Source organism: Gossypium raimondii, chromosome 8 (genome assembly GCF_025698545.1).
Source record: "Gossypium raimondii isolate GPD5lz chromosome 8, ASM2569854v1, whole genome shotgun sequence".
In the NCBI taxonomy this organism is placed as follows: domain Eukaryota; kingdom Viridiplantae; phylum Streptophyta; class Magnoliopsida; order Malvales; family Malvaceae; genus Gossypium; species Gossypium raimondii.
This window is the reverse complement of record NC_068572.1, coordinates 55,872,653-55,896,073: the sequence shown is the minus strand read 5'-3', so window position 1 is coordinate 55,896,073 and position 23,421 is coordinate 55,872,653. Positions and strand designations below refer to the sequence as shown.

The 23,421-nt window shown below is 31.4% G+C and overlaps 3 protein-coding genes across 3 annotated transcripts; all 3 read right to left on the bottom strand.

The window, feature by feature from the left end:
• Positions 1-9,310: 9,310 nt before the first annotated feature.
• LOC105792306 (hyoscyamine 6-dioxygenase) lies at positions 9,311-10,833 on the bottom strand. The gene is made up of 4 exons (XM_012620815.2): positions 10,535-10,833; positions 10,214-10,461; positions 9,818-10,136; positions 9,311-9,670 (listed from the first exon to the last, which is right to left on the bottom strand). The coding sequence occupies exons 1-4, from the start codon at positions 10,724-10,726 to the stop codon at positions 9,428-9,430; spliced, it is 1,002 nt and encodes a 333-aa protein (XP_012476269.1). The 5' UTR covers positions 10,727-10,833; the 3' UTR covers positions 9,311-9,427.
• Positions 10,834-16,193: 5,360 nt separating this feature from the next.
• LOC105792304 (hyoscyamine 6-dioxygenase) lies at positions 16,194-18,165 on the bottom strand. Its single transcript, XM_012620813.2, has 4 exons — positions 17,904-18,165; positions 17,563-17,813; positions 16,700-17,018; positions 16,194-16,618 (listed from the first exon to the last, which is right to left on the bottom strand). The coding sequence occupies exons 1-4, from the start codon at positions 18,105-18,107 to the stop codon at positions 16,370-16,372; spliced, it is 1,023 nt and encodes a 340-aa protein (XP_012476267.1). The 5' UTR covers positions 18,108-18,165; the 3' UTR covers positions 16,194-16,369.
• A 1,201-nt stretch (positions 18,166-19,366) lies between these two features.
• Positions 19,367-20,994, bottom strand: LOC105792303 (hyoscyamine 6-dioxygenase). The gene is made up of 4 exons (XM_012620812.2): positions 20,686-20,994; positions 20,360-20,610; positions 19,957-20,275; positions 19,367-19,832 (listed from the first exon to the last, which is right to left on the bottom strand). Exons 1-4 carry the CDS (start codon positions 20,971-20,973, stop codon positions 19,584-19,586), a joined length of 1,107 nt encoding a protein of 368 aa, XP_012476266.1. The 5' UTR covers positions 20,974-20,994; the 3' UTR covers positions 19,367-19,583.
• Positions 20,995-23,421: the final 2,427 nt, after the last annotated feature.

Below are 23,421 nucleotides of genomic sequence, written 5' to 3'. Positions count from 1 at the left end.
GGAGAAAAATGTGGGTAATAGCCAACTTGAAGGCTGACACCGCTGTTGGATAAAACAAAAGATAAAAATCAAATGTCCTACAGAAAAAAAAAGTTTTTAGGGTTTTTAAGTTTTATTATTATTTAAGTTGGTACTTAAATTTATATCTTGTCGTAAATTTTATCCATTTTTAACGATGTTAATATGTGATGATACATTAATTTAAAATTACATTAAATCATCATTTCTTTTAAAAATATTTTATAAGAAATTAATATACATAAATTCTAAAAATTAAGTGATGATGTGGCATAAGGTCAAAATATCATATTATCAAATCTTAATGGTGTTAAATAAAAGGCATTTGTTAGAAAACAACTAAATTTAGAAACTAGAATGAGACTTATCCCTTGGAGAAAATTACCTAGAAACCACATAAGAATCAAGTAGTCAATTAAAATTTGATATCACTCTCAACATTCAAATTAAAATCAGAGGCCCAATTCAAATATATATGAATGTAAATTTCAAATTTTAATTAATGTGAGTTAGCATTTGCTTTTAGAAATTATTTTTTGGACTTTTTTTTATTACATCATCTATGATTCCTTTCTAATTATGTATAGATTTTTTTTATAAAATTTCTCATGTCATTGGTACCTGATTTTTATCTTGAACTCCGAACTTCGAACCTCGATCCTCGAATCTTAAATTCTAATCTCTAAAACCCCTAACCTTTAGGGTTTAAGATTCAATATTTTGGATTAGGATTTGGTGTTCAGGGTTAAAAGATTATCAAAATTATGTGTTAATGACATAAAAATTGCTGAAATATCATTAAATAACTGAAAAATGATCATGGATGATATGGTGAAAAGGGTCCATAAATCAATTTTTTCTTTACATATAATTTATTTAAATAAATAATGACAAAAAAAAGTTTTGAAAGGTTACATTGAGATTTAATTTAATCCATTCATATGATCATTAAAAATTGATATGATAAAGCAATTTGTCGTAGCTTTTTATCCCAAACCGATTACTAATGGTTGGAAAAGGATTAGACCTCGAAAAAGATTTGGCAGTACTAGTTTACCCCACCTTCAATGGATTCATCGTACGTGGTCTGCTCCTAGACTAGACATTCTAATATTTATTCTTCTAAAATAAACTATTATTTTTATATATATAATTTATTTAGTAAGCCCTCGATCACGACTGGTTTATATATCCCCATCAACTTTTGACATCTTTCATTTACTTTACCGCCGGTCTGCGGTGACCAACGGATTAATGTTCATGCCCGGAAATAAATAATTCGATAATTCACAGGGTCATATTTGAAATATTGATAGTATATATAGATGTATAGACCGTTAGAGAATTAGATTTTTTTTATTATAATTTTTATAGGATTTTGATATGTGACGGAAAAGTTTTCAAAGAATTGTTCATCGAGAGTTGATGGATTCTTTCAATAGGTTTGGTTTTGAGTGTTTATGCTCGATTTTATTTATGGAATTCAACAATCATGCAAATTCATAATTTATGTTTGGTGGGAGTTGAATGGACAATTTAGGTTACCATTTGATCTGGCCATGGAACATGTGTTCAAATTCCACCAAACGCGAATTGTGAATTTTCATAGTGAGTAAAGGTGTTTTCTCTCCGTAAACTCAACAAGGTCTTCGATGGAAGCGGGAGACAAAATTGAGGGATAAAACCTGACGTAAACACTTTAGAGCTCAATATTGAACTTTATTAAAGAGGATTTGTTAATCCTCGTCGGATGACACTTTAAAAACTCCTCAACGAGAGATCATCAAAATCTCCTCAATATACATCATTATAAATTTATTTTTATTTTTTTATTATATGTTACTATATTTGTACCTAGCTTATCTTAGCTTGATGGATCTACCAAGCAATCTATTATTACAATAATAATATTATTGAAATTCAATGATGAAAAGCAGAAAGCAAGTTGATGTGGTCCTGGATGATACATATTTATCAGGCTACGTAACTCAGTCGAGCAAATGGGTCTGACGTAATATATATACCAAATAAAATAAAATACAAAACATTTATGGTTTATAAATATAGTAGATTTATCACACCCTTTTTGGGGTGAAAAATATTTTTTTTAAAATAATTATATTTGAAACATAAAATGAATTATAAAAAAGTATTTAATTAAGAAATTATTTTAATAAATTATTATTAAAATTAAAATGTTGAAATACCCTAATTATGTTTTTCTTTTTGCAATTTTAATTTGTTTTTGTATCAATTGTTCAAGTTGTAAAAAGTAAAGTCAGTCCAGTTGGAAGAAACACCAAGACTTAATCACTTCCATTATAAATAAATATAAATATAATATATTAAATACAATTGTAATATTAAAAATAACGTAAATAACTACTTGGATTTTATTTTGATATATAATTATTTGAAATTTAAATGGCTAACAACTATATCATTAAAAAACATAATTATAAACGTGCTAGATTTACATACTAGATATTATTTAATATTTTTTATGTAATATAATATAAATTACATATTCTTTTTAGCTTTGATGACATATTAAATGCTTTATCAAATAGTCGATTTATATACCGATTAAGTCTTAATTCGATTTTATGGACATTGTTGTTAGTACAGGCAGACGCGGGTTCGAGTGCGTTGAAGCGTATTATCCTCCTATTTAAGGGTTGAGATTGTTTAAAAAATTAATTTATATATGTAAAACAAATACAAATATTAGTAAGAGAAATAAAAAAGTGAAATTTTCCAATCCAATACTAAACATAAAGTTCATTAAAATGCTTAGAGCATGATTTTTGGTTTCCAAAATAGCTAATTTTATTGTTAAAAATATTAAAATGCATAATTTTATATTAAATTAAAATTAAATTAAAATTTGAATCTGACTGACTTAATTCGAAAATAAATAATTGTCTAAATTTGATTTAATCACTTGATCGTGAACAGGTTTAATGCCAAAGAATTAATTATAATAGATCATCAAAATATACAAATTTGAACCATAGGAGTTAAGTGAGATGACAAGGGTCTCTCTTTAATCAATGGTTAAGGTTCGATCTTTTCTCGGGGTATACAATAGTTTTAAAACTCGTGGTCAATATCTACCCATTAATGGACCTACAGAATATGAAAAATTAATTACTGAGCTCGCCCCAATAGATACATTGAAAAATAAAAATATTCGTTTTTAAAAGAACTTTTTCAAATATAAAAAGAATTCAATAAATCCAATTTGGCCGTCGGGTCGATAAATTTGAATCTATGGCTAGCTAGAGGTTGCTTTTCTTTCTTTTTCCAAGTAATTTATATAATTTTATTTATATAAACTGAATTTAAATGAATATCAAATACTAATATTCAATTAAAATTCCATTTTGCAATGAATTTACGTACTTTTTCATTTCGGGATAATGTAACTTTTATTACTTGAACTTAGTAAGTCTTTTCAATTTGGTCCATGAATTTCTTTTTGGTCCACATTAATCTTGGAATTTGGCAACTTTTTCAATTTTGGTCCATGTGATGACGATAAACTCTAAGATTGTGTCATGTCATCACCTAATTTTCTAATTAAAAATTATAATTTTTATGTGGGCTAAAATATGCCATTAGTCCTTGTACTTTGAAAAAATTGAGATTTATTCATGGTACTTCAAATTAAGTCCTCTTACTTTTCTAATTTAAAATCATAGTACAATCATCATCCTCATTGATAGTTTTCATCAAAATTTGTTAACTTAACATGTTTATTTTCTATCAATCATATGTCACATCATATGAAGATAACTTAATCAACATGCGAAGCTAATAAATTTTGATGGAAAGTGCTAACAATGTTAATGATTGGATTGAGGTTTTTAAGTCAGAAAAGTAAAAGAACTTAATTTTTAACTTTTTAAGTATAAGACTAAATCTCAATTTTTCTCAAAGTACAAGGATTAACATCATATTTTAATATTTTTAGGTGATGACGTGACACAATATCAGAGCGTCACATTCTAGAACTAACGTGGACTAAAAAAGTTTAGGAGCTAAGTGGAAAAAGTTGTCAAGTTTAAAGATTAAATACATATATTCAATTATTATTTTTGGTAAAAGCATTATGGAAGCCCTTGTTCTAGGAGTCAGGTTGTATTTTGCCTCTTCTACTAAAAAAATAGATAAATTAGTCATTGTACGTTAGATCAAAGAGTATATTGGTCCTCCTGATAAAAAATTCATCTATTTCTATTATTAAAAACCGGTCCTTATATGTCAAAACGAGGTATATGTGGTACTCTATGTGTAATTGTTTGATTATTTTGTCAGTCACACCAGTTCTTAACAGAAATGATCAATTTGCTCTCTGATCTAACATTCAAGAATTAATTTACCCCCTTTTTTTAGTAAAGAAAGCAAAATACAATCTACTCCTAATACAAGGGTCTCTATAGTATTTTTAAATTTTTTTCAATTATTTTACATATATTAAATGAATATAAAAAATAAATATTCAAATAGGTAGGAAAGTGGGCTAATTTAGGTAAGTTTATAAGATGGTGGTATTGGCATATAACATGTTTTTGGCCAAACAATTGTACTCTACACTCCTTCCCACGTGACTTAACAGCGACGAGGTAAGTGCATGAATCTTTATCCACCATGTCGTCACTAAAATATCTCTTTCTAGAAAGTCTTATAATTTAACTAATAATAGTGTTTCCATTTTTATTTTATTTTTTGCAATTTTTATGTCACGATTTGGGAATTTGGGGTATATTTTAGTTAGACCAAAAATAGAAACTTTTGTTTGTGATCCGACGGTTTTTAATGATTATTAGTTTTAGTGACAGAAGATTATGACGATTTTGATGATGCGTGCATGGAGTAAAATTACATGAATTTTTATTTTAATGGATTATGATAAAATTTTCAACCCGCGAAAGTTTTCTTCGTATGAAGGGTTGTTTTTTAGTTTTATAACGCATATTAGTGGTGAAATCAGAAAAATTGTTAGGGGTTGAAATTAAATTATATATTTTTATGATAATAAAATTATAATTTTATTATTTTAATAATTTATATTTTATAATTTTAGAAGGTTAAATCAAGATTTTATCATTTTGAGGATTAAAATATAATTTTACTATTACTAATTTAAAATTTTAAATGAGTTTAAATAAAAAAAAATTCTATTTTAAGGAGTACAGGTCCTTGTCACCCCTGAATTCGCTACCGAGGCATTAAGAATTAGGTCATTTAAATGTTTATAAACAAATTATTATTGAAAGAGTTCATGAATTCAAGTAACAAGTTACTACTTTTAAAGTAAATTTATATTTGGAGGCTTAATTATGTTTCTTTATGCCAACATGTGATTTCATTAATGATGCATTAATAGTTTTAAAGGGCTTTTGTAACACCCCAAACCCGGTCTAAACATTATGACCAAATCAGGCGATGTCACATTGTAACACTCCTTACCCGTATTCGACGCCAAAATAGGGTACGAGGCATTACTAAAAGACATACATTTGCTTACGTATTAAACCGAGTTACAAAATTTCATCCGAATTAAAACTTTTAAATTATTAACGTGCTTTTATAATTCTTTACAACATATCATCGAAATATTATATTCATAACAAATAGGGCTTACGAGACCCGATATTTACTCATGTAATTCAAAGCTTCATTTCCATTTCATTCAATTCACAATTTCTCATGTTCACAATTCAAATCAATTTCTCAATCCAATATATATATTTCAATCATCTAAGAATATAATTCAAGTTACACGAACTTACTAGGCTAAATTGCAGAAATACCAAAATTCAGGGACATTTTGGTAATTTACTATTTTTCTCGAATTTCTACCCAATCTTGATATAAATTAATATTTCATTAAATTTATTAATTTAAATAATAAAACAATTCATTTCATGCAATTTGGTCACTTTTTGACATTTTACCAATTTACCCTTAAAATATTACTTTTATTCAATTTAGTCATTGAACCTAAAACATGCAAATTGGCCATTTTAATGAGAACTCATGCTAGTTGAATAATCATTTATTTTCCTCCTCCTCCTCTCCATTCCACATCCTTAATGTATAATATGCTTATATGTAACATTATCAATAATTCCACCATTTATTTATATATTAATTCAAAGCTGTCCAATTGAGTCATAGTCACTAAATTATTTATATCTTGAGATACGGAACTCTAAATTAAGATAAGCTAAATTCCTATGAAACTAGACTCACATATCTTCTTAGCATAAGATTTTTAGAATTTTTGGTTTAGCCAATAAGTACAGTTTATTTCTTAAAGTTTCTCCTGTTTCACTGTTTGACAGTTCCGACCCCTCTTCACGAAAAATTAATTATCTCTTTGTACAGAATTTGGATGATATTTCCGTTTGTTTCTATTGAAAATAGACTCATTCAGGATTTTAAACATATAAATTTAAGCCTCTAATTATTTTTATTCAATTTTTTATGATTTTCCAAAGTCAAAACAGGGGAACCCGAATTTATTCTGACCTTGTCTCACAAAATTTATTATATCTCATGATTTACAATTCCATTACTTACACCGTTTCTTCTATGAGAAACTATACTTAATAAGATTTAATTCCATATTTTTTTCATCTTCTAATTCGATTTCCACAATTTATGGTGATTTTTTGAAAGTTAACCTACTGCTGCTGTCCAAAACTGTTTTAGTGCAAGATGTTGATTACTAAGTTTATAACTCACTAATTCTCTTTCTCTATAATATTTCCCATCAATTTCACTTATGTCCCTTCACTAATATGTCAAGAACATAAGACTTTATTTAAGAAAACTCTACTATAACATCATTTCCATGTTTTTTCAACAATAACAAACTTAAAAATATATTGAAATCTTGATGTTCTTACCTTGTGCTATTGATTTCAATCTTTAACTTGATTTTCTCTCTCCTCCAGCTTCTATTTCTTGAATCTAACCTGACATTCTAGCTCCCTATTGTCTCCTTATTATTTTTCTCTCTTGGAAGCTATGGAAATTCTTTTGATTTCTAGGTGAAAATAGTGAATTTTTTGTGAAAAGACCAAATTGTAAAGAAAACAAAACCTTATTTCTTCTCTTCTAACGTTGGTTGCATGGAAAGATGATAATTTTTTTCATCATCTTTCCTCCCTTTTATATTAATCATTTAATAATAAAATAATACTGAAAATCTTAATAAAATATTAATTAAATAACATTTATCTAATTAATTAATTAAAAATATCACAAACATCATCATTACCTTCTAGAATTCTCTCTCTCTCTCTATTTGACCAATTTTTCCTTTATAATCTTTTGAAATTTCATCCTTGAGTCATCACTTAATTTGGTAAAATTGCAATTTAGTCCCTCAAAATTCTTCACCTTTTCAATTTGGTCCTAATTCATCCATTTTCCTTAACTTCTAGATTGTTCCACCCTTAAAATATTTACACTATTGGTCCTTCAAATTTTTTGTATTTACACTTTAACCCCTCAAATTTTGAATATTTACTCTTGGGCAACAAAACTTTTCTCACTTTTGCAATTTAATCCTTTTTTGAATTAATATGTCATAATATACTTCCCAATGTTAACATAGCTCAATATTACCCTTTTATCACTTTATTTTCTTATTTTACTATATCAATTATATTATCTTACTTTCTTACTCTAGTAATTTTCGAGGTATTACAACTTTTTCTTCTTCTAAACTAGTTTGGAGAAGGTAATTTCTTATTTCTTTTAATTTTTTTCGATTTAGGATAACATTAGTCGTATTCATCAAGTTTAATCAAGTAAACATGATAAGTTCCATGACTAATAAGTCTCCTACTTAAATTAAATTTTATCAATAACTTATCGTTTAAGATAACAAGAAATCCTTGTTAAAGTTAAACTTATTATTCTTAAAAACTATTGTCGTATGAAAGAGAATTAAAACTCTTTTTAAATCTAGTTTCCTGAAAAATATTCAACACGAACTCCATTTGTTGCTTAATATAAATAATCAGTATTATTTTTATGGGGTATGCCTTGTATTTTCGGTCGAACAGATGGTGACGTCACGACAAGAAGTTTCTCAATGTTATGACGACGAACGATGCAAATGGGATGTTGCGACGTGTCCCCACATAAATCGAGTTTCTTCTCCCAGTTAAACTCTGTTTTTTTTTCCAGTTAAACTATGATTACTCCAAGGAAATTTTAGTATGACTAGACCTCTAATCTTAGCCTATTAAAAATGACATTGTATCTCTATTTTAAGAGGACAATTAAGAGTCAATTAAAGATATAGTACTACATGACTTTTCTTTTGGGGATGACAAGATGTAGTCGCAGATGAATTTTGGTGAGGGTTTTCGTGGTAACATGGGGAGAATTTTATTCTCAAGTTAGGGTTTTGTTTTCAGGATTTGAGTTTGTATGTTTAGTACATTTAGGTTTATTTTTTTATATTGTACTCTCGTTTGTTTACTCATTTAGTGAAAATGTGAAGCCTCCTTTACTCATAATTTTTATCCTCTTTGGAGGAGTTTTCCACGTAAATATTTATGTGTTTAATCTTCTCTATTTTACTTGTTCGTTCCTTATACAGATGATATTAAAATTGAAAATAAAACAAGATATACTTTCACATGCTCTAAATCAATTATTCTAATTGTTACTTGAACATGTTTCATAGAAACAAGTCGTCGGAAGTTTCAACAAAAGGATTGAAGATTTTCTTGGTTTATTTCAAAATTATTTATTTATCATGCAATCTTGTTTGTGGGTTTTATTATTATAATGATCTAAATTTATACGTAATTTTACTTAAATCACATAAATCAATAATTACATTTATATGAAATAAATAATTATATTTACTCATGAAATTAATTAATTCATTTTTAAAATGTAAAATGAATGTATAATTATGATAATTTGAAGTTATATTATTGTACATATTATAATTTACAAATTAAAAGATGGTTACAACAGTGTTTGAATTTTAGTATACAAACTATGTATGTGTTTTGTTCGGATTCTTCGTTTATTATGCTTTATATTTATTTACATTATACTTGCTTTGATATATATATATATATATATATTTATATTTATATTATACCTATAAATATACTCTGACTTCTCATAATTTGATTGCTTTAACCGGTTAAATCATTATGGTTATGTGATTGGTACCTTAATTCATTTAATTGGGAAACATATATATACATTCAAGCATAAAATGGAATCAAAGTTCTCAAACAAGCTATAAAGAAGATGAAAATATATTGATTCCATATGAAATACAATGTACCGATAAATATAAAATAACATAATCTAATAACAAAAAATTAACTTGTTTCATTCAATCATTAATTTAAGCCTTTTACAGCTTAAAAGGCTGTAAAGCTAAGTCAGCATCCCCTTCCATGGAATAAAAATTATCCAGGAACTCCTTGAATTGAAAACCTCTACACAGTGGTGGATTTGTTGCAGTAACCACAGATTTCGCAGGCTCTATATTGCTATTACCAGCCGGATTCATACAGAAGACGACCGATATCCGATGATCGCTCGAATTCGTCACCACCCGATGTTCAGCACCCTTCAACTTATTATTACTGATCACCTATATGTAAAATCAATGACACAAAATTAGCCATTCATTACCCTGCAAATAACCCATACATACATACATACATACATACATACATACATACATACATACGTACGTACGTACATACATACATACATACATACATACATACATACATACCTGTAATATGTAGCCTATGTTAACTACAAATGCATTAGGAATAGGCCTAACACCAATCCATTCCCCATCTTTTAAGACCTGAAGGCCACTTATATGTTCTTGAAGTAGGATGGTTAAGATATCAGGGTCAAAATGTTTAGGAATTCCTAGAGTTAAACTTGGATCAGGGCATGGTGGATAATGGTTAGCCCTTAGTAGCAGATCTTCGGTTAGTTCGTGTTCGAAGTACCCATGTTCAATGCCTATGCCTTCGCAAAGTAACTCAAGGATTTGTAATCCTAATTTCTTTGCTTCAATTGAACATGCTGCTACTACCTCTCTGCAAAGTTAATTTTAAGTCATTAGGCCAACGATAAACGTGATAAGACCGAAAAATTCTTTCGTAGCGTTAAGTACCGGTATCTAAGGGGCTTTCGAGGCCAAAATTCGATGCAGTCCGGATGACAAGGGTGTCTTAAAACATCGCGCCACAGGTGGATCTTTTCGCGGTCGTAATCCAAAGTGCTGGTTACCAGCTTGCATCTCTTTGGATCGTTTGTGTACACGGTGAGGCTTGCCTTGTCTTCGGCAGGTAACTCGAAGAACTTGTGGAAAACACTCATGGTTTCACTCATGATATTTGGAGGAACCCCATGGTTAACAACCTGTTTAAAGAACAAGCAGTTAAGTTGTAAGAAATTAGATATTTAATTTACTTTTTTTTGGGTGATGAAGAACCTGAAACAATCCGAACTCTTGGCTAGCCTTCAAGATTTGGTGAACTAAATTGGTTCGGGTATCGCTGAGATCGATTACCGGCACGGTGTTGCACCTAGGAACAAGTAGCTTGCCAGGTCTTTCATGGGGTGGGAATATGTAAGATTCAGGCAAAGATTGATCATTGTACCAGCTTGAAACAAGCTTATCCATAAATAGATTTTTTTTTTTTAAAAAATTGGGGATAGTTGGAGTTGAAGGAGGGTTCTTAGTGGAAAACTAAGCTAATAATTGCTATGTAAATTGACACTTTACAATAATGGTCACCCTAAATAGCCCACACTGTCTCTGCTTCAACCAACTCATTGAATGCTATGAGAATTGTTTATACTTAAAATATGTGTGCTAGATCCAAAGACAATACAAATGGGTTCAAGTCTAAACAAATATAAAAATTGAATCAATGAGTCGGCTAGTTAATCATAAAAAGACCCATAAAAGTTATCCGCTCATAGCATAACGAGAATAAGCTTGAAAAGTCTCGTAAGGGACTTTTTCCTACAGAGCTCAAAAGCTCTTAGGCAAAGTATCTTCCTTGTGCCTTCATGAAAGAGCAAGAAACTATCTTCATAGGGAAGAAGCTAGAAGAAGTTTACCTTTAGGGAGCTAAAATTAAATTATAAGACTTTAAGGGGGTCAAAGTACAATTTTATCTTTATATATGCTTGTTATTTCAGAATTTTAAACAGATTAAATTAAATATTTTTCATCTTTGTGAGGCCAAAGTGTAACTTTACCATTAAATTAACCTATAATTTCAATAACTTCAAGAGACAAAAAATAATTTGCCAATTTTAGGGGGCAAAGGACCCAAGTCCCTTGCTTGCCCTGGCGCCGTTTTTGAACCATGCGGAAAGATGCTTAAGTACAAACGGTTGAATTTTGGCACCAATTAGGGCAAGTGACACAAGGCTTATAAATATTCATTTTTAGGAATATAAATGAGACATCGGTGCTCACAAGCTATTTCAGTTCGACTTGAAAAAAAATTAAACTCTATTCAGTAATTATCAAGCCGAGTTCGAGCTATCGGTCAAGTTGAATTCGAGCTTAGTAATACTCGACTCGAACAGCTCGTGAGTCTTATCAAGCATTTTATATTTTAATATTATTAAATTACCTTATTGCTCTTAATTTATATTATTAACTTTAAGCTTAATTATTGAGTTTGAGCTTGAGTACAAAAATTAGCAAACGAGCTTAATTGAGCTCGAGCTTGAGTAGCTCGATTATATCTCGAGCTGACCTCAAGCTTAAAAATAGATATTCGATTGAGCTCAAACCGAGTATCAAACTTCAAATTTCGAGTCAAAACTCAAACTGGACAGTATTTGTGTTACAGCCTAAATCACCAGACAACCAACCACTTGAGTAAATATTTTAAATTTAAGCTATTTATTGCCTTACAAGGTTGACTCGTTGATAACATATACTAATACAACATCATTAGATTTAGCAATATCATTTGAGCATAAAAATTACTTGTTATAGTTTAAAATGGCAAAAAGGAGTAAAAGCGCAATATTAGTTTTAGTCATATGATCTTACTATCGTTGAAGTTTAAATGTAACAATTTTTATTTTTATTTTTTTATAAAAGGGTGAGTCGACTTATAAACAAAAACCAACTCTCAGCACCTAAAACTATCATAAATACATGGTATGTACATCTGAATCTGATCACTAGGCCCGAGAGTACTATAAGGGTGCAAACCGAATAACAAAATTGTTGCTCACATGCTTGGTCTGGCAACTCCTTGGCAGCGATCTATTTTGAGTAGAAACCGGATCCACCTGAAACCACGTAAAGAAGATTAGTCATCACGCTCAAGTGATCCAAACCATATTTTTATTCTTATTTCAAGAATCGGATGAGAGATTTAATGCCAAGGAGATAAAAAGGTTATTAAAACAGTGAGATTTTTTCCTTGTATAGAACTTTGGTTTTAACTTCCACATAACCAAGGATTTATTCGTGTTTATCGCAAATAAAGCAACCAGCATACTAATTTTACATTTAAATGCATGAATATGATCCAAGAGTGGCCTATTCAACCTAAGAACGGATGCCAAACCACCACGGTTCTGTAGGGATCTCAATGGCCATTGTACTATAATGACAAGACCCAGGGTACAATAGTGAACCCCCCCCCCCCCAAGGCCGCAAATACAGTATTGACACAGTTGTCACGGTGAAATAAAGGCCTCAAAAATTACCTTAATTTCCACAGTTCAATAGTGGCAAAGTTGCCACGACTCCATAGCGGCCTCAAATGCCACGGTTCAGCAATGGCAAGGCTCCCAAGTTCCTATACTGGCTTCAATTGCCACGGTTCAGTGGTGGCAAGGCTGCCACGTTGCTATAGTGGCCTCAATGGCCACGGTTCAAATTATGGCAAGGCTGCCACCTACTTGCTTCATTTCCCTACTAAATCATTTGTACATGCCACTCTATATATAAGCATCATTTCAACACTCATGAGTTTTTCCATGTTTTTTTTTTACTAAACATTTTATTATAACTTAAGTTCAATTTCGTCGAATACAATAAGAATTCACACAGTTTCACAACCGAAACAAATCATAACTCAAATATAAATATTGAAACATGAATGTGGTCTGTAATAGGCTAAATTTGCCCGGCCCGTTAGTAAAATAAATCAAATAAAATAAAACAATGGTCTAAAAAAATATAATGTCCAGATTACAAACCCAGTTAAATCAAGTAGGCCCAAATGCACTAGCCTAGCCCAATATCCCCAACCCAATCACTTAACCCTAAGCCCACTAGCCTTAATCACAAGCAGAAACCCTAGCAAAGATTTTAGTTTTTTTTTTCATGCTGCAAATGTTTTTGAAAAGAAATCTTGGTTTAAATAACAATACCAAAACGACACCGTTTGAAGTCTGACATGTGGTTCCAAAACGGTGCCGTATAGGCCTGTGCCCGGTGACCCAATCCAACTGCGGCTAGATTCGCGTGTTTGGTAGGGGGAGGGGTAATTGCGCGCCGAGTCCGCCTTGTTTTGCGCAGTATTTTAATTCGATACCTATTTTATTTTATTTCCTTTCTAAATTTAATCTTCTATTTCATTTTTGTTTTAATTTGATCCGCAACGAAGTGCCGCGTTTTGAGGGACGGAAATATTTCCCTTTTGGTCCCCCTGTTATTCGCGTATCTCGTTTCAGCCCCCGCATTATGATTTATTTCCATTTGTTACCTTTAATTCTGCTTTAAGTTAAAATTTGACCCTTATTAAGTTGTTTTATATTTTCTTTTTAATATTCGTTATCCCATTATTATATAGGTAATTTTAAATCTAATATTATTTTTAATATTCGTATTACTTTAAAGTTATTGTACGTAAGATCTATCATATAATATTATTATGTACTATATTTTAAGTTTAGCACATATTATTATTTTAAACCTATTATGCATTATTATTTTTATTTCATCATGTATTATGTATTCATATTTTTGAAGTTATTGTGCATTATTATTCTAAAATTATTAGTATTATTACCTAAAAGTTATGTTGTATTATTTTTTTATTAGTACATATTTTAACGTATTTCATTTTATTTATAAAATTCTCCTTTATATTTTGTGGTGCTTTTTCTAAATAGTTCTTCATATAAATAAAACTCTCATATAATATTATTTTATATCTTCTCATTAACTTACGATAAATTATTGTTATTTCTATATGTATGGTATTGTTTTTATGTCATTATATTAACTTTCAATTCAATTTTTACTATTGTCGTTAATGTTTGTATAATATGTGCTATGAAATCATGGTATTCATGTGTTTTGTATTGCTCATTTGTACTTATTGATTGTTTGTCGTTCGTTAGTATACGTTTTAACTTGCGAATTATCACCTCGGGGTCTAATTTATCGTTCAATCACATTTATTTCGTTTAAGGGGTTGTATTTGGTTTAAATATCGAAATTGATTTATCCATGAGTTTTCAAATATTTGGTATCCAAGATTCTCAAGAGGATTGCGCCCTCACTTACTGGGCTTCAATTCTCCTTGTTGAATTTAAATAACCGAATATCATTTTTCAATTTAAATGTATTAAAACATGAATAAAAAGCTCATTCTCGGGAATTCGACACGTTGTGTCCTAACGCATTGGATATGACATGTTGTTTTCTCGAGACGAGGATTTCTCTAATAAATGAAAATAAATGCAATATTCGATATTTAGGAATTTTGTGAAATCGAGCCCTAACTTACTGGGTTTTGATTTTCTCATTTGACCCAAATAATCAGATATCCTTCTCAAAATGCATAGATTTTAAAAGTCAAAAGATAAATTTAACTTCGAGGATTTAAAATGTTGCACTCTAACTTACTGAGTGTGTCAATTTATTTCTTTGAAATAAGTGAGTCTCATCATCCAATTTATTCAAGTTTCCTTTTCCAATGATCGTATTTTAAAATATTTTCAAAATTTCGACACTAAGACATTAAACAATCAATTCGGTACCAATTTTGGGCGTTACGAGGGTGCTAACCCTTCCTCGTGCGTAATCGACTCCCGAACCTGTTTTCTCAAAATTCGCAAACCTAAAATTATTTTCAAGGTGATCCGATCACACATCAATAAAAGATCGGTGGCGACTCCCTATTTTATTTTTAAAAGTCGATCCCCATGTTTCAAACCATAAAAAGTGGTTTCGACATGGTCAATATAAATATTTATAATCGCAAAAGTAGGATTTCCTTCAAGTGATGCTTTTCCTAGTTCAGAAGTCTACAAAAATAAAGATCCACATTTACCAAGACATCTACAATGTTTCATTCCCAATTAGCAAAATTCTTAATTATGAATACAATATAATTCGAAGGGTGCAACATTAACCTAACTTTTATCCATAACACATAAAGCCATATACATGAACAATGAATACATTTTTACTAAACAAGATTAACAGCCTTGAACAATCATGCATATATATATATAAGCATATACAAGAAACATTATTTATAAGTAAATTACTTACCAAAACGTTCAGCTCATGCTTCATTCCTTATGAAGCTCCTTGCTCTTGTCTCGTACCCCTCCTCCTCCTTGACACATTTGAGAAATCTTTGCATCAATTTTCTTTTATTTGACAGACCCTTAAAACCGAATCACCCAAGCCATTTGTACACTTCAAATTTCAGCAATCACACATATAGTTGTACATGCTCAACAAGAAAAGTTCAACCCATGGTACTATCTAACATTAGAATTAAACTAATTGAAAAAGGGTTTGCAGCAAGCATCCTTGCTCCTCTCTACATTCGGTCTAAGCCAAAAACCTCACTCCAAATAAAAAAAAATTGCTTGGGTTCACAAAAATCATGATTACTAACCTTGATTTCTCAATTAATTGAACTAACTAAGCTTCCAGACTAAACCTTCTTCCCCTCTATTAAGCAGCCGGTGGTGGAGGTGCCTTTTTCTCATTGGAGGATGCTTCAGAGGTCAAACTCCGACACCATTTAACTCATTTTTTATCTTGCAAATCACCAACCCAAATTGGAACAAAAATTACTTTTTTTTTCAGCAGATCCCTTATATGTGCATATGTATATATTGTCAAATGTGGCATTGGGATGTTAAAGAAAAAAGTGAAAATGATCTATTCTTGTACACCATAATCAATTGACCACTTAAACAGTGAGGATTTATTCTTTTGATCCTAAATAGTAACTATTTTGGGATTTTGTTACCCAATACATCTCCCCAACTTTGAAGAATTTGCAGAGATGGCCCATAGTTTAAACATTATTGATCAACCATGTAGTTTAAAGGGTTCCAAACTTTTTTCAGAATTTCCCCCCATTGTTACATAATTATACAAAAATTCTTTGAATTTAAAAGCCCTATAAGCCGGAGACTCATCAGCCCTGATAAGAGATTTAGCAGGCTCTACAATACAATCCTCAGACGGGTTGAGAAAGATAGCGGCCGTCGTTCGAGCAACCGTCGAGTTCGTGACCACCCGATGTTCAGCTCCCTTCAGCCTGTTGTTACTAACAACCTATGCACCAATCCAACATATTGTTAGTTCGGATCAAATTCAAACATAAGTCGAGCTGAGACAAGTGGAAAGATAATGTACCTCTAATTGATGGCCAATGTTAACCACAAATGCATTATGCAAAGGCTCAACACCAATCCATTTACTATCATTGAGGACTTGGAGACCAAACACATCACCTTGAAGCAAAATAGTTAAGAGGCTAGGGTCACAATGTTTGGCTATTCCAAGGGTTAGGCTTGGATCAGGGCATGGTGGATAATGGTTCACTGATATTACAACTGATTCACTTAATTTATCACCAAAGTACCCTAGATCAAGCCCCAACCCTTCAGAAATCAAATCCAGGATTCTTGAACCTAGTTTCTTTGCTTCAATTGAATATGCAGCCACAATTTCCCTGCAATGGAATCAAGGTCAAGAGAATTGGGGAAATAACAAGGGCTAATGCCCTTGAACTTGGCAACTAACCGTTGAATGCCACTTTCAAGATTTTAATAATCGAACCGGTGGTTGAATAGGTCAGACCACCAATTCTCAATTCAATCAGTTCAATCGGTCAAATCATTAGACTAACAATAACTAAATAAACAATTAAAAATCTAAAAATATTTAAAAAATAATAAATTTTATTAGACTGGTTCAACCTTTTCAACTATCGGTTTTCGATTTTTACCAATTTCAAGTAGTTTTCGAGTTAATCAGTTCAACTCCTTTGTTCGAACCATTATGTCAATAAGTTCTCAATCTGTTCAATCTGGTCTTATTCCTGTAACACTAGTCATATCATCAAATCTTGATGGAATTCAAGTTCAGGGACCAAAATGGTTTAGTTGCTAAATTCAAGGACCAAAGTGAAAAAAAATTATAGGTACAAAGGTGTTGTCAAGTTCAGGGGCAAAAAGTTATATTATCCCAAATAACAATTATGAATGTAAGTGTACCTATATCTAGTTGGCTTCTGAGGCCAAATTTTGATGCATTCTTCTAAAGGATGACAAGGGTGTCTCAAACTATCACGCCATAGATGAACCTTGTCACCATCATAGTTAGCACTGCTTGTGTAAAGCTTGCAAGGCCTATTGAACTCCTCAGAATAAAGGTCGGCTTTGTCTTCGGCCGGTAACTCGAAGAACTCCTTGAACACATTCATGGTGTCATTCATCAAGTCTTCTGAAACTCCATGGTTAATTACCTGTTTTTCAAGAAGAAACAATATGATTGAATTTGACTTGCAAAAATAAGAGTATTTGTAATTTTCTAAAGAAAAAAAAGGGCCATTGACCTGGAAAAATCCGAACTCTTGGCTAGCTTTTAGAATCTGTTGCACTACGAGGGTTCGGTCATGAGCCGAAGCGTTGCCGAGGTCGATTACCGGAATGGCATTGCTTCTAGGAATGATATGGTTACCAGGCCTTGTTTCGGGGGGGAATATGTAGGATTGGGGTAAGGTTTTATTATTGAACCAGCTTGAAACAAGCTTCTCCATCACTTGAATGTTGAAGTTTTTTTGAGATTTTTATCTTGTTTTTGATGATCATGACGGAAATATTAGTAACAATTTAAAGGGTTCATATAGGATTCTTAGACAATTGAAAAAATACAAGATTATGTATACCAGGGACAAAAATAAGTTGAATAGTCCTTTTCAGAAAAGGACTAATTGGTATAAATTAATCCCACAAAATGATGTATGAGTCTGCAACTACTTGAAGATAATCATAATAATATGTATAGACTCTTTTGTTTTATTCTGTTTTTTTTTTTTTTTTGATGAAGTAATCATAATATAGTAAATGTTTTTATTAATTGAATCATTGATCATGATTGACATTTGACCTTGATGGTAAGACAATTTAGCCTTTCATGACCCTGTAAATAACCCACAAATACATACACACACATATATATATACGTGTAATTGGTAGCCTATGTTAACTACAAATGCATTAGGAATAGGCTCAACACAGATCCTTTCCCCATCTTTTAAGACCTGAAGGCCACTTATATGTCCTTAAAGTAGGATGGTTAAGAGATCAGGGTCAAAATATGTAGGAATTCCTGGAGTTAAACTTGGTTCAGGGATTGGTGGATAATGGTTAGCCCCTAGTTGCAGATCTTTGGTTAGTTCGTGTTCAAAGTACCCGTGTTCGATGCCTATGCCTTCACAAAGCAACTCAAGGATTCTTAGTCCTAATTTCTTTGCTTCAATTTGATATGTTGCTACTACCTCTCTGCAAAGTTATTATTAAGTCATTAGGCCAACGATAAACCTGAAGCAACTGAAAAATCGGTTTTTAGGCATATAAATACCAGTAACCGGGGGGACATTTGACACCAAAATTCGATGTAGTCCTCTAAAGAATGATGAGGGTATCTTAGAACATCATGCCAGAGGTGAATTTTTCCAAGATGGTAATCAGAAGTCTTGAACTACAGTGATCGTAACTCAATGTAGTCCTCTTAAAAGATGACAAGGGTATCACATAGATTACCGGCACGGTGTTGCACCTTGGAACAAGCAGCTTGCCAGGTCTTACATTGAAGGGAATTTGTAAAGATTCGGGCAGAGATTGATCCTTATACCAGCTTGAAATAAGCTTATCCATGAACAGATATTTTTGTTTCAAAATTGATATCAACAAGAGTCAAAGAAGATGCCCAACTGAGCCCAAATTGGATGAACAGACACTTACTTATTGTGAGCAGATCCCTCTTATATATATCGTTAAAGGTGACATTGGGATATTAAAGAAAAAAGTGGAAATGTTATATTCTTGTACACCATAATCAATTGACCACTTAAACAGTGGGGGGTTTATGTTTTGATCCTAAATAGTAACTATTTTGGGATTTTGTTACCCAATACATTCCCTAACAAATTCAAAGTAAAGTGATTTTGCCATAATCATTATAAAGTACAGTTTGATTCAATAACAAGAGGTAAAGTTATGGAAATTAATGATCAACCATGTAATTTAAAAGGCTCCACACTTTTTTCAAAGTTCCCCTCCATGTTTATGTAGTTAAGCAAAAACTCTTTGAACTCGAAAGCCCTGTAAACCGGAGACTCATCGGTGCCGATAAGAGATTTAGCAGGCTCTATAATGCAATCATCAGATGGGTTGATAAAGAAGGCGGCTGTCGTTCGGGCAACTTTCAAGTTTGTCACGGCACGATGTTCAGCACTCTTCAGCTTGTTGTTACTGATAATCTATGCAATAGTGCAAACCAATCCAACATATTGTTAATTCGGATCAAGTTCAGGCTTCAACATGAACATAAGTCGAGCCGAGACAAGTCTAGTTTGATATATTTAAGGAAGGAAAGACATGTACCTCCAACTGATGGCCTATGTTAACCACAAATGCATTATGCAAAGGCTCAACACCAATCCATTCCCCATCTTTGAGGACTTGGAGCCCATACACATCTCCCTGAAGTAAAATAGTTAACAGGTTAGGGTCGCAATGTTTAGATACTCCAAGGGTCAAGCTTGGATCCGGGCATGGCGGGTAATGGTTCAATAATAGTACAGCTGATTCACTTAGTTTATCCCCAAAGAACCCTGAACCAAGCCCAAAGCCTTCAGAAAGCAACTCCAGGATCCTTAAACCCAGTTTCTTTGCCTCAATTGAATATGCAGCCACAATTTCCCTGCAAAGGTTATTAGCAATGGAATGAAGGTCAAGAGAAATGAGGAAATGACAATCATGTATGTAAGTGCAGGGTTCTTAGTACTTATATCTAGTTGGCTTTTGAGGCCAAATTTTGATGCATTCTTTTAAAGGATGACAAGGGAGTCTCAAACTGTCACGCCATAGGTGAACCTTTTCGCGATTATAGTTTGGACTGCTTGTGTAAAGCCTGCAAGGCCTTTTCAGATCCTCAGAGTAGATTCCGGCCTTGTCCTCAGAAGGCAACTCGAAGAACTCCTTGAAGACATTCATGGTGTCATTAACCAGGTTTTCTGAAACTCCATGGTTAATTACCTGTTTCAAGAAGAACAATATGATGATTTGACTGCAAAAAAATTGTACTTTTCTAAAGCAAAAAAGGCCATTGACCTGGAAAAATCCGAACTCTTGGCTAGCTTCCAAAATCTGTTGAACTACAGCAGTTCGTTCATGAGCCAACGCCTTGCTGAGGTCAACTACCGGAATGGTATTGCATCTAGGAATGACGTGGTTCCCAGGCCTTGTTTCAGGGGGAAATATGTAAGACTGGGGCAAGGTTTTATTATTGAACCAGCTTGAAACAAGCTTCTCCATCTCTTGAATGTTCAAGTTCTTGAGATCTTTGATCTGTTTTTGATAATTATGATGCAAACTTTCGTAACAATATAAAGGGTTCATCGACGATGCTCAGCCAATTGAAAAAATCCAATATATGCATATCAGGGAAAAAAACAAGTTGCATAGTATTATAATAATGTCCTTTTTTTTTTACGAAGTAATCATAATATAGTCAATGTTTTATTAATTAAATCATTGATCATGACTGGCACTTGACCTTGATGGTAAGACAAATTAATAAGACAAAACTGAAAGGAAAAGGAATATCTTAGGTATTGACAAATTGATCCTAAAATGTTAGAATTAGATCAATTAATTATTGTCACATAAGTAAGGTATAATAAGAAGTTGTGATGAAACACAAAAACTAGAGATTTTGCAGGATCTATAATGCTGTCACCGGAAGGGGACCGATATCTGAGCATTGAGTTCACCACGGCCCAATGTTCTGCACCCTTCAACACGGTGTTACTGATTTACAAATATGTGAATCTCTGAAGGAAAATGAGTCATTCATGGCACTGCAAATAACCCAGAAATATATACATACATGTGCGTATATATACTTGTACTGTGATTGTACAGCTTAACCAGTGGGATTTATGTTTGATCCTAAAATATTTGGGGGGTTTTCACCCAATACATTCCCCAAAACAATCAAAGTACATGGCAAGATAACCCTAAACCCTAACACCTTATACCCAGTTCGACTTAAAGAACATGATATAGGAATATTAAATTTGGTATCAAAGTAATTTTGACTAATCATTAATATATTTGAACATTAAAAAAAATTTCACTAAATTAACTTATATTTTAGTCCCTACTATTTGGAATACACTTGACCTTTCTAAATATATATCATTCTATTCAAAATTTTAAAACATACCCTCTTAACACTTGGAGATATGTTGAGATGGATGTCCACAACCTCAACTATGACTCTTCAAAATCACTTTACCTATACATTGAAAATAAACGCATTAAGTCGGTGAAGACTTAGGTCTGTTCTTTATTGCTTAAAAAAAGTACTTCTGACTCCAAAACCAAAAGCACTTTTGGAATAAAAGTTGTGCTAAACAAGCTGCTTTTGGCTGAAATTTTTAGCTTTTCAGAAATGCTTTTTTGAAAAGGAGAAGCTAAAAATTTTAGCTTTTCTTCTCCCAAAAGCACTTTTGGTGCTTAATTACTTTTTCACCCCTCCAATAATATAGTACTTTCCTTTTTTTTTCTTGGTGCTTAATTACAAATGTGTTAAAATCATTGATTAAAAATAAAAAATATTTTTTAAAATATTAATTATAAATATTTAATGTTTATATTTAAATATTTAAAATATAGCTTATATATTCTAATTAAATTTTATAAATAATTAATATGTATTGCTTAAAATTATTTAAAATTTATATTTCATATATTAAAATATTAACAACAAGTTATAATAATTTTTTATATTCTTACTAAAATATAATAATATTAACTAATTTAAATATTATTTAAATGCATATTTGTTACTTGATAATAACATGTCTAAAATTGATATTTTATTTCTCAAAAGTACTTTTTGACAGCAATGCTAAACACTCAAATTTCAAACTAAAATTTTCAAAAGCACTTCTCAAAAGCACTTTTCAAAAGCATTGCCAAACTAACCCTTAGTAAGTACCCATGATTTTCAAATTCTATTAAATTTCTTAATTCCCAATATCTCGTTTCTTTGTTTATTTATCATATTCATTTGTAACTTTTTACTTATTTCACAATTTAGTCCTTAAGTCCTCAGATCAACTTATAAAAATTACTACTCTTTTTATACATGTATCATATTTCACCATTTAGTGTAAATTTTCATGATTTCCTCACTATTTCTTTCACAATTTATTTTTACATATTTAACCTACTATTCATTGTCTTTCTTATACTTCCTCAAATACATTCAAACTTACGTCTTCACTTTACTAATTCAACATTTCAAACATGAATCGGAGATGAACCTTTACCTTATAACGAAAATTGTTTACCTTTTTAGCAGAGGCTCAGTAGACTAAACAGAACACTTAGGATATACGAAACTGATACAGAGGTGCATTATTATGCATTATTAAACAGAGAGCACTAAAGTGTCATACAGAGAGCACAAATGTGCTAAACGGAGAGCACTAATATGCTAATAATCGGAGAGCACTAACGTGCTAATAATCGGAGAGCACTAACTTGCTAATAATCAGATAGCGCTAAGGTTCCTTAATGGCATGCCACTAATATCCCAATAGTACTTATTTCGTCTACTTGGGCAAGTCATAATATACACACATCACTTTTACACTTTTCGCATAATGCTTTTACATACTTTACAATTTAATCATTGTACCAATAATCCGTATACTTATATCTTCACTATCTTTAATACATGTAATATATTTCTTGTGATAGCCTGAAATAGGGCCTAATCGAAATAGTGGTTTCGTAACCACAAATCCGAAGTGAAATAGTTTAATTTTATAAATT

Coding starts and splice junctions, on each gene's coding strand:
- LOC105792303 (XM_012620812.2), bottom strand. CDS start 20,973: ATGAACCCTTTATATTGTTACGAAAGTTTGCATCATAATTATCAAAAA. Junction 20,611..20,685: donor AAGAGTTCGGATTTTTCCAG/GTCAATGGCCTT, acceptor TTCTTGAAACAG/GTAATTAACCATGGAGTTTC. Junction 19,833..19,956: donor ACATAGGCCATCAGTTGGAG/GTACATGTCTTT, acceptor ACTATTGCATAG/ATTATCAGTAACAACAAGCT.
- LOC105792306 (XM_012620815.2), bottom strand. CDS start 10,726: ATGGATAAGCTTGTTTCAAGCTGGTACAATGATCAATCTTTGCCTGAA. Junction 10,137..10,213: donor CGAAAGCCCCTTAGATACCG/GTACTTAACGCT, acceptor TTAACTTTGCAG/AGAGGTAGTAGCAGCATGTT. Junction 9,671..9,817: donor ACATAGGCTACATATTACAG/GTATGTATGTAT, acceptor TTTTACATATAG/GTGATCAGTAATAATAAGTT.
- LOC105792304 (XM_012620813.2), bottom strand. CDS start 18,107: ATGGAGAAGCTTGTTTCAAGCTGGTTCAATAATAAAACCTTACCCCAA. Junction 17,019..17,562: donor CAGAAGCCAACTAGATATAG/GTACACTTACAT, acceptor ATTCCATTGCAG/GGAAATTGTGGCTGCATATT. Junction 16,619..16,699: donor ACATTGGCCATCAATTAGAG/GTACATTATCTT, acceptor ATTGGTGCATAG/GTTGTTAGTAACAACAGGCT.